Below are 11,959 nucleotides of genomic sequence, written 5' to 3' on the forward strand. Positions count from 1 at the left end.
AGGAGGTGATAGGTCATCCAGCACTAACTAAAAGTCCATACAGATATCTGCCAGCGTGTTAACTCATGAAATTTATGTCTCCTTCAGTACTATAATGTCTCTACTTTGCTTCCCTGCAACATGAATAGGTATCTCCTGTTCTTGCCTCCAGAAGTGCTAATTTGCACAGTGGGGGACTGGTGAAATGGTTGCAAGGTAAAAGGCGTTTGAAAGCTGGCTTTCAAAAAGCTGTTAAAAAAAAAAGACAAGAAAAAGAAGAAATTGTTGGGGCAAGGAAAACACAAAGGGAAAGAAATGGGAAAGAAGAAAATTAAGAGGGGTATTAGGCATCATATTTTTTTCCTGTCCTTTCTTAAAAAACATACACAAATGCAATAGTCATGAAACAGAGACAAATAGCACTGACTAGCAATATGTATACAGAAGGTAAGCACCACTATTGACGGTGTCACTGAAGTCTGGAAAAGTGAAAACAATACGGACTATGTCATGCTAGATCTCGTACAAGTCTCCACTGGCCTTTAAGTTACAGAAGAAATTTATGGAGGGAAAGTGATGGCAACAAAATTAGAGATAGGAGGGAACATCAGCGAAACTAAAGCAGGATAGGAAAGAGAGACGATAAGACAAAAATAATGAGAAAGTGGTATGTTATAAAGTGTAAGAACTTGAAAAAAATCTCATAACCAAACAGGAATGGTGTTTAGATCAGTGGTGGTTAAACACTTCAGAAGAAACAAGAAAAAACCCACATGGAAGACTACTGTGGAATAATCTGCTATGGGAAGGCTCTTCTCATCCCCAAACAGATCAGTCTAATACACAAAGTACGGGGCATATATTCCTTTCAAAACACTCTCTTTCTAAAGGGTTAATGGTTTTCAGACTTTCAATTTTCTTATCTGCTACATACATGTTTCAGGTCATGTACAAAATTGAAGCGTGCATAAACCAAAAGTTCCTAAAGATTCCACTCCAAAACCAGTGTTCCCAGCTTCTGCTTTCCAGCTTTCAGGAGAGAACTACAGCCAACCTCAACAACATTACCTCTAAAATGGAGTTCTAAGAGAGATACTTGCTGCAATTGCGGTATCATATTAATGTGTATTGTTAAACAGCTTTTGACCTGAAAACAGCTATATAGATATTTTTATTTTCCCAGTTTTAAATGGCATAGGAAAAGTAGAAAGAATTAACATTTACTGTGAAATTTCAGTCATTTGTGCTGATGTTTGAGTTGACTACACATACAGAATTACTGTATGTAATACAGGGAACATATTTACAATTGCACTAAGTGCACCACTAACTCCTCATCAGCATCTCGCTTCTCTCTGAAATGCATTGTTATATTCAAAACATAAGACCATGAAACTAAGAGCAGTGACTTTCCTATGAACAGCGAGGAAGCCAGAAGCCAGGCCTAGGAGTCACACCTGGCGTACAGCAAGCCTCCACATAAAGAAGGCTATTACAGGGGCAATGTGAGAGAGGCAAATTTGGTGCCACATGTCGGAGAGCATGTCTTTCAAGAGAAGTATGCCAACATATGCAGGGTTATAAGACAACTGAAATATGTTGTAACTTTAACCAGCTCGGTACTGCCTCTCTCCCCTGAGATATGCCTTACTTTTAACTGCAGCCGCACTCTACTGAAGAAGAACCTGGTGTCCATCAGCTTTCTCTGGTGTCCATCAGGCCCAGGGCTCGGACTTGTTTTTTAACTCCCGTAACTATGCCCTCCACGTCTTCATCACTGAACACATCTGGAACCTCTCCTGCAAAAAGACAAAGGGGTAGTTAGGAGAAGCCTTACACAACACAACCCGAGAAATAATCTTCTACGTTTAGTGGATTTAGCACAATGGGGTTTAGGTGCATAACTAGGGTGATGCTATGATAATAGGTAGATCAAGTAACAAACCAGTTTCCTCCTGTTCCCCACACCTTTTCACCTAAAAAGAGCAATTCTTTTTATAAGGGAGAGGAAACAACATTGTTTTAAAAAGAAAAGAATATTTGCCCTGATAGGAAGTTCACTCATAAATTATGTATCCCTCAGAATAGTGGTTCCTTTTTTTAGAGGCTGTTAGAAAATTGTTTTCCAGTCTGGTTGCAAAAATAATTAATAATTAAAAAAAAACTTTCAAGATACTCTCCAACTGTACAGTGTGGTATTATTCCCATTTTTCTTATGGGAAATATCTCCAGATCCCCACATTAAGAATCCAGACTCTCTGGTTTTCAAAACATGAGTGAAACTGCAGTGCTGTCTGTTACACTTGTGCAGTCACGAAGACATTGCTTGAAGTCAGTGAAATCATATCAAAGCAAACATGGCATTAAGTCAAAGACAGATTCCCATCTCCCCCCAGATCAATGCACTTATGTATGGTAAGCCTTAGCAATTCGTCTCCTCAGTGGGCAATGCTTCCTTAAGCAAATTAGACTGAATGCTCAAGTTGGATGGGTTGACTTGGCCTCTCTAAAAGCTCCCCCTACAAATACCTGAAAGAGAAATAATCTCTTTAAATTTCAGTGAAACCACAGATCGTTTGTCATTGGAAAAGATCTTTCAAGAAATGTGTTTGTCTAATCACCTGATGCCAACAAGTCATTAATCAGCACAAGAAAGCGTTCATCTGGAACCTGGGCATCTGTCAGCAAAAACACCATGGGCATATTCTTGGCAGCAGTCTTGATGTACAAACTGGCAAGATCTACCTGTAAGGAAAGGAGGCAATCACTCATATTCTGTTAAAACGTTGATACAGAAAAAGTGTGAAATGCATGTTAGTGGATGGCAACGCATTGCTGACTTCTCGTTACTCTTTTCATTTTATTTACATATCGCTAATTTGCTGCATAACCTCCAAAGGGAAAAGCAGTTTGCCTCTGTTTTCCATATCAAACACTGAGGTTTTGACATGACCTAGTGATAAAGATCAAAACGGACTACTAATCAAGGAAATCCCTGCATGAATGTACTAAAAAAGGGATATTGCAGTCATGAAAGTCCCCATCAAGAACAGCCATAACCATACCAATAATGCCTGGGAATTGCACTGAAGAGTCAGATCCATTTTAAACTCTGTTATTTCCGCAAGAGTTGTTTTTTTTTTTTGCAGTGCACTGTTACTTTTGCTGTCACACATGGGTGGCCCAGAGAGAGACACGGCATGGGACCACTGTGCTAGCAGTGGTACAAACATGGAATGCTTTTTGGCATTGGGTTCCAGGAAAAAGCCAACCCTCATCAGTTGCATTTGAAACACAGATTAAGGTCAGTACTGGCTGATACGAACAAGTTGCCACATGACCTAGCAGAAAGCAAATCCTCAGGCTTATTAACAGAGGCTTAGACGCTTCCCTGCTTGGAAACAGCATGGGGGAAATGACCACTTGAGCCCACATCTTACACTGCACCTCATTTGCCCAGGGAAGGAGGGCACAAGACACCATGTAAGACACTGAAGAACACGCAGCACTTTTCTGAAACAGAACAGCGTGTACCTCCCTCTGAAAAAATGCCTCGGGCTGCACACACTGTGGTGGTTTGGCCATGGCCCAAGGCTAAGAGAAGGGCTTTTTGGGGACCACCATCCACTAAATTTGGCCATAATCAGATCCTCATTTAGCCTTGTCTGAAATTCAGAAGCATCGCTTGTCGTCCACATGGAGTGAAGAGGAAGAAAACGCTCCCTCCTTCCCTGTTTGCTCACATAGATAGAGCTCAGCCTTGCAAGGTCCCTAAGTCTGTAAGCCTGATAGAGCACCTCACTAAACTACATTCCTTATCTTTGCATATGACCAGTTTAAGTGGTTAAATGACTCGCATGCAACAAGGACGAAAGTTTGCCTAGTGTTCACCCACATCAATTTTGTTCCACTAAATCAATACACGTACAATGACATGCAAAAATTTGTAACAAATGGCTAACTTTAAATACCAGAATTCCAACCACATCATTGTAGTGTGTCAAGTAGCTACCTTGGAAGTGGAGAAAAGTGGAGAAAGTACCAAAATTCTGTGAAGCATACACACAGACACTAAAATACATTTTGACCACCCATTTTTCAGAGATAAAGAAAATGAGAGGTACAGCTGGTAACCACAGGAACCACAGGGGTTGTTACTGTAAATTACACTGCTTCGCCTGTGATTTTATCAAGCCTGTGTAACAACAAAACAACGCATTCTTGCAGTAGCGAACTCAACTAATATCTATTCGTTTACCCTCAGGGCCTGGATCCCATAGTTTTTCTTCAGTCTGATTTGGAAAACCTTCAGGGAGCAGATGTATGCTGCCAGCCTCGACAAGCTTTGTTTACCACCACTACCACCTACTCCAATCAGGAGTGCATAACCCCTAGGGGCTTCTAGGATATGACTGATCCAGCACCTGATGACAAAAAAACAATAACGTAACATAGACTTCAACAACCTCGTTAGCCAAGTTTCTCGATTTCTTTTTATTGCACCAAGCTTTCTTTTTTTTTCTTCTTTCTTTTTTGTCTATTTTTGTGCTAATGTGCTCCTGACACCTAAAGGTACATCATCTTCACATCAGCATTTTGTTTCTTTCCAATATTTGAGCAAGCGGAAAGAAAAGCTTTTTTTCCTTTGTCAAATCTGAAGGTCTGCACTGACCTCTACAATGACCAGAGCTGTCTGGTTGCTCATTCTTTACATTGAGCTGCTCCAAAGCATCATTCCAAGATCCTGATGGACCCTGACTGGACTCAGAATAAAGACCTAGTTAACTTGAAGGGAGGTTGACTGGGCCCTAGGAGCACATGAGAATTTCACGTCTGGCAGTTTGCACCTCAGAAGCTGAAGGATGATGAATCACTTCATGAAAAATATGCATCAAACTTTAATTTACTCTTGGAAAATCTAGCCCAGACTACTTAAGGCATGCTTTTAGTTGCTGATCATGGAATACTGTAGGATGATGAGGCCAGATGAGAATCTGGCCCAAAATTAGACAAGATTTAGTTGCTAGAATTTTCAAATGTAAGCATTGAGATAATTCCTCCCCCAAAAAGCTGTTTGAGACATTAAAAGAAATCTCATGCAATTGATGTTTTAATCATTTATATAAACATCTAAAAATTATTTTCGAAATTTCATTTTTTAAAATCCAATGCAGATTCTAAGGGATTACAGCCTAGTATCAGCTTACAGACTGATACTTACAGACCTTACAGACAGAGCTTACAGACAGCACGTTGGACCTTTTATTTCATTTTTCTTCCATGTATCAATGAAAAAAATCAAAAACCAATCCCCTCATTCTCTTTGTGTCTCATGCCACTGAAAAAATCATCCCTGAAAAAACATCGATGAGAACCTTCTTAAATAAAGGGATAATGTGTCTAATCTGGTTGCACCTAATAAAGAGGTAGAAACCTGTTCAACCAAAACATTACTGGAAGCCAATTCTCTTTGACCTCACTGTAGAGCTTTGTCAGCCTTATTCATGATTTCACAATGGATCCATAAAAAAAAAAAACATAAAAGGTGCGGAAAAAATTTACAGGATTTAATTTCACATACACTTTTCTGGGACTGCCAAATTGTAAGGCTAAAACACCCTGCCACTTTGTTTGCCAAACCGGGATACTACTCTCGGTCACTAGACTTCAGAGAGAAGATAATGGCTTACCAACATTTTCAAGCAAAACTAGTGATACCTGAGAAGGCTTCTGTCTACAATTCTGATGATTATCACATCAACCTCTAAATCAGCAGAACAAAATCTACAGTCCCTATGAAAGATCCATATGATTATCTTTGTAATTTAAGCTCTTTTTTAATCCTCTTGGAGGGAAACTTCTACAATAGACTGCTTTGTCAAGGGTGCCTTCTCTTATATAGTTCCTGCCTGAGTATGTGCAAAGTGAAAAACGATGACACTGAAATCCTAGTCCAACTCAATGAAAAGAAAAGGATCCGTGTTAAATAATTTGACACTGCAAATAATAGAAACTGCTTTAACAAAACTAAGCTTTGCCAGCATGGGCCTCTGTCTATTTCTGGAAATCACTGATACTATACATGACCAGAACAACCGTATATGTTGAAGAGAGATTATAAATAATGATAAGGAGCAACAATGAAGTCTGTGCCTCACTTATTCAGCAAAATCTTCACTTCGTCTTCTGAAAACTGGCTGGTTTTCTTCCAGGAAAACAAAGCAAATGTAGTTAATCAGATTTCAGAAACAGAAACAAATTTTGGGCCATGACAGATACTAAGATATTGCCTGACATGAGAAAAACAAATTACATTAAATGGAAATAAGGTAAGAATGCATATGGAAAAAAATCTACGGATAAATAAATAAAAAAAAACCCCACCAACCTATGATGAAACTTAGAAGTCTGGGCTGGTTTAGATTTAAAAACATACAAGGCTAGGCAGCAAAGCAACTTCAAGTCTGCCATGCAGTGGCATCATTTAGTACATGCGTAAGGTATTACTTGTCATTGTTTTGAATTGATCTAATTCTAAAAGCATTTTTCCTTTCTTGGAAACAAGATAAATATTACTTTTTTTATAAAGGCCTGTTACATCATTAACTAATTAAAAGATAAGGCAGACTATCCACAGCATTATAGATTATCTTTCCAACCTCAGAGAATAAGTGGTGTTAATTTCTGTGCACTGCAAAAAAGGAATGAATCTCTGTTTAAACAAACAAAACAGAGGTTAGTTTTAACACTGAGCCACAATCTACTCTCCCATAATGGCACCAATAAAGTATATTTAGCTGATTATTGCCCTTGCATAAGCCTTCCGTTAAGAGTGTTATGAGTCTGCACTGCAACCACCTCTGAACAGTAAAAAGCAACAACTTCATGCAATCATTGGTAGCATCATTATGAATTACTTGGCTCCCTTTATAGGTATTCTACTTACACATGCTGCATGGCACGCTCAAATAAGACTAGGTTCATAGAAGCATGCATTTCATTGTAACTTTCTAGGAGCTCCTCAAGTATATTCCTCAGTGGTTCCCACCTTTTCACAGGCTTGTAGCAAGGCTCTGCTCTGCCATTTGCAAAATGGCAATAGATGAGCAGAGATTGCAGCAACACTTGGTCTTCCACATTCTACCACACAGTGAAAGAGAAAAACAATAGTTAAAAAAATGTCCCAAACACAGCACATGAAAAATGTTTTCATGAAAAAACAGTCCATTAGTGTTGTGATTGATGTACCCATGCACTGTGAGTACACTGAAAGACTAGAAGTAGGTGCAAGTATGGGCTCAAAGCATTTGCACAGTACAGCCAGACTCCAAACAACTACTAGTAAAACTGTTGTCCTGGTTTCGGCTGGGATAGGGTTAAATTTCTTCCTAGTGCTGTGTTTTGGATTTAGTACGAGGAGAATGTTGATAACACACTGATGTTTTCAGTTGTTGCTAAGTGCCCTCCTAGTCCAAGGACAGCTCCCGTGCCTACTGACTGAGCTAGGTACACAAGATGGGAGGGAACATAATCAGGACAGCCAGCCCAGCTGGCTAATGGGGTATTCCATACCATGTGACGTCATGCTCAGTATATGAAGGGTAGGCGTGATCCAGGAAGTACCGATCGCTACTTGGTTATCGGTCAGCGCGGGTGGTGAGCAATTGCATTGTGCATCACTCATTTTGTATATTCTATCATTATTTATTATCATTATTCTCCCTTTTCTGTTCTATTAAACTGTCTTTATCTCAACCCACGAGTTTTTCTCACTCTTACCCTTCTGATTCTCTCCCCGTCCCATTGGGGGGCGGGGGGGGAGTGAGTGAGCGGCTGCGTGGTATTTGGCTGCCTGCCAGGTTAAACCACGACAACTGTCTATATCTTTAATTGTTCATGTCTAAACTATTTAAAACTAAGGAACAACAATTTCTTTGTGACAGGAAGTCACTGTTCAATCTAGGTTCAAACACTCCCAAATATTTTAAATTTTCCCTGTTGGTATCCTCATTCCTATCCTTATTCTGTTTCTTTTAATCCCATTTTTTACTGGCAAATAGAAATTAGAAAGGAAGGACTAAGTAAACAAAGCTGATGTTTTCCAGTTTCCATTTTTTGACAAATAAATTCAAACACTCACTTCTTTTTCTTCCCCCTCCTCCCCAACTGTTAAGGAAAACTATTTTCTTTTTTAAAAATCAAATATATATGCATTTAATTTGTTCATTTTAGTTCATGCTTCTGTTGCTTTGTTTGCTGCAAAATGAGTATGCTTTCAAGTGAAGAGTTTTTGACGGGCAAGTAGAAACAAGGGCAAGTATTGTGGTCCTCACTAGTTAATTCATTATTGGCACCAACACAGATTAGTTCCAGAAGAAATAATATATGCCATAGTACTATAATATGTGACATTATTTTGTCTTCCTTGTACCATGCCTGATACAACGAACAATACCAAGAGGTACTATATTTCATTATGTATGACAAGTGAAGGAAACAAGAGGAATACATAACAAAACTTAATTGAGAACACCAAGGCAAAGGAACATACTTGTTTCCTGGCTTATATGTGCAGTGTTTGGACTATGAAAACCCTCATCCCCATACAACAGAAAGACCAAAATGAAACATGCGTATCTGTTTGATATATGTCTTGCAATCTACAGTGTCTTAATTCTTTAATAGTTTAATTCTGATAACAAGTACTTCTATTTGGATAAACAACAGTGCTCACAGTTAAAAAACTACATGCTGTTTTAGTGACATGCTCTGAAGCCCAAAGAGAGACTGCAATTTAAAATTATTTGAAAAATAACTTCATTCAGTTTTTTAATATACATGCACATACATGCACATACATGCACACGCTTAATACTCAAGATAAACTATTCAGGGGAAAAAAACTAATACAAAAGGAACAATTAGTAAAGAAAAATAAAAGTACATTATTCTTGTGATTTGAAGCACAGAATGAGGAAACAGAAAATGAAGATTGCAACTTCTTTTCATATACCCAGTGAAGGATATGAAGAGTCACGTCCACAGACAGGTTGTCACCTCCCCATTCTAGGGAAGGCTCAAGTGTTTGCTTTAAGTTACTAACAACGCTGCAACAGATACCTGACAGTCCTCTGCTAGTCAAACATTACAGTCAAGGTAAGAATAACCACCTCTGAATCTTCTCAAGAGGGAAGCTTCCTTGGTTTCCCCTTTTCACTTACTCTGGCACCTGCTTTTCCTTAGTAAGGAAGATGCTTGTGTTGGCGGCTGAGGATAAAAAGATAGTGCACTACTGTTACTTACGGTTCCAGTAAATAAGAGCTTTCACTACCCCGTTTTTAACTTGTTGGCATTTGGCAAAATACTTTCAAGCTACCAGCGTACCTCAAAATACTTGTGCATAGTGTCCATCATTCATTTTATGAAAAAAATTGCAGTCCTTGCTTTCCACCATTTATCCCCATAGACACGTCTGATTCATGAAGCCAAAGACGTTGAAGACCATTCGGTTGTTGTGAACACTTGGGGGTAGCAAACAGAATACCCTAAAGATAACACAATATATTTCATTTTTTTTTAAATGCTGCGTAAAAGGCAGTAATTATACTGAGTAGATACCCAATACACATTGTGCTTGAAACTATACATTCTTTAACATGAACCAGAATGTCTCTAAATTAGCAAGTTCTCCAGCCAACTGAGCGTGCAAAATATCATTAAAACAGATGTCTGGTCTCCCCCGACTGGCACACTTTGGTGACTCCTCAGGATTTGAGGTCCTGGTGCAGTACAGGACACAGGGAAGTATCAGCACTGCCAGGATTTTATGTGTTCACTAGGCCTGTTTTGCAATACCACTCAAGAAAACAGGACACAGTTTATCATGACAAAATTAGCACTTTCTCAACTGTCACCTCAAGCTTCCTTCCTTAACAAATTCCATGCCAGGATGGGTGCAAATATGCCTGATGGGCATATATCAAACTGAGTATGTGTTATACAGGGCAGTATTAGCAGGAGACCTGACAAATCCTTGCCTCCTTGCTAACAGTTCATGATGATCCATGGAGTGGGCAGGCATTCTGGAAGAGAACAGAGCTGCACTCCAAGGAACAGGAAAGCAGGTAAAACCAAACCAGGACCAGACTCCCCTGATTTTACAAGAGGGACCAGGGACCATATTATACCCTTTCCTCTTTTTTCTCTTTAATCCCTGCTCTGATGTTTGGCTACTGGTTTCAGCCCCTGCTTCAGAGCTTCTTCAATCTCTGTTTCGTTCTACCTAGTCTCTAGAAAGTTGTTCTTCCCTCCAAACAAATGTTGACCTTCTCTTCTCAAAATAATAAGTAAGCACAGCAAACTTTGCAAATCATTACTCTATTTCCACTAAATATCTTTTCCTTCTCAGTTTCTACCCTCTTCATCTACCTGACCATAGTCACCTCAGGGCAGGGACTATCTCCTACTTTGTACAAAGGCCATCTGTTCTTCATTGGTCCACTGGCCAATTTACATCATTAAATAACAAAGAGCAGCAATAATAGAGTGTTGTTAGATAGAAAATTAACCCATGATATAGACCTGGAATACCTTCAAGAGGTCTCTCATATTAAAGATATAGTGGAACTTAATAGCAGTTGGTGGGAAGTTTTGAACCACTGCCTGGTGAAACCATATGGCTGCTTATACTATGGCTGGAATACTCTTGATTACTGATAGAGTAAAAGCATGTTGCTGGAAGTGGAAGCAAACTACCTTGCTATAGATGGTAGGGAATCTGAAGAAGGGAAGTTCAAAGCAAATACTGCAAAATGTCTCTGAAAAATCAAAAGGGAAAAAGAGATAAAGATTCTTCAGCATCAGACAGCAGTTAAGAGTCAATGAAGTGTTAAATGACAATACAGCCTGGCGAAAATACAGTTACTTGTGTGTCACAGAAAATACGTCATTTCTAGCCTCATCCTTGATGCAGTTCCACAGAAGTTGCATGTCTGGCTATGAACCCCAAGCGCACATCTGCCAGGTGAAGGACCCCATGAGACTGCAATTGCTATGAAATTCAGGGGAATCTCAATATCATAATAAATATGGTGTGTCTCTTTCTGTTTAGCTATAAGAACAGCAGGATTTTGAACCTGTACTAAGTTTCAGACACTATGTTTTCTCCTATCCCCTTTCATCTCCTACCCTATTGCAGTGAAAAGCTAAATAGTAATCACCTCATATATTAAATACAGATTGCTGTAATATGACACTTCAAACCATACCTGAAGCCTAGGGTTGATAGTGAAGCTGCCAGCAGTTGGATTCATACAGGCAATATACTGACAGTTATGAACTTCTTCAATAGTTAGCTTCTGCCTATCATACCTGAGAAAGAAAACGTAGCTTGATTAATAGTAGTGACAAAATACTATACATTTTCCAGGTTTAACCTCAGTGGAAGAATCAACATTTCTGCTGTATGGAAATCTGGCATACAAATGGCCATAGGAGTATTAAACTAGGATGGACATTTTAAAATTAAGAAAAATCCCACAATTTCTAATCACATAATATTTTGTTCAATATTTTTGTTGAAATGAAGATACTACATTCTCACAAAACATTCTGATGATGATAAAGAGAGATTTGTGAATGAAACTGACTCCAAACCAATTTGGATGAGTACAACACAGCCAAGGGAAGTTCAAATCAGTTTGAGAATGCACATAACCATGATAGATAAGAGCAGACAAAATGAACGGGTTTCAGTAAGAAAAAAACAGCAAAGATCATCTTGACACGTATGAAGAAATGGCTCTGAGAGCTATGTAAAACAACTGTCATCAAGCACACCTAAGAGAAAACATCACAGAGTAGGAGGTGGCAGGCTTAAAAGATCACTCCTTTTTTTGCAGCATCATCCAACAGATACTGTTTCTGGCTCTCCAGATGACATAGCTCCAGGTGAATTAAAAGGAGGCCACTTTAAATAAAC

At 39.0% G+C, this 11,959-nt stretch overlaps 1 protein-coding gene across 1 annotated transcript in view; it reads right to left on the minus strand.

Moving 5' to 3' along the window:
* DNAH11 (dynein axonemal heavy chain 11) overlaps positions 1–11,959 on the minus strand; it is a 158,071-nt gene that overhangs the window by 75,880 nt on the left and 70,232 nt on the right. The window contains 10 exon segments of the mRNA XM_075140860.1: positions 1,631–1,663; positions 1,666–1,778; positions 2,601–2,724; positions 4,238–4,403; positions 6,926–7,119; positions 9,364–9,452; positions 9,455–9,524; positions 10,561–10,751; positions 10,754–10,796; positions 11,247–11,349. Of these exon segments, the coding sequence (XP_074996961.1) occupies positions 1,631–1,663; positions 1,666–1,778; positions 2,601–2,724; positions 4,238–4,403; positions 6,926–7,119; positions 9,364–9,452; positions 9,455–9,524; positions 10,561–10,751; positions 10,754–10,796; positions 11,247–11,349 (1,126 nt within the window).

This window comes from Calonectris borealis, chromosome 2 (assembly GCF_964195595.1).
Source record: "Calonectris borealis chromosome 2, bCalBor7.hap1.2, whole genome shotgun sequence".
Lineage (NCBI taxonomy): Eukaryota > Metazoa > Chordata > Aves > Procellariiformes > Procellariidae > Calonectris > Calonectris borealis.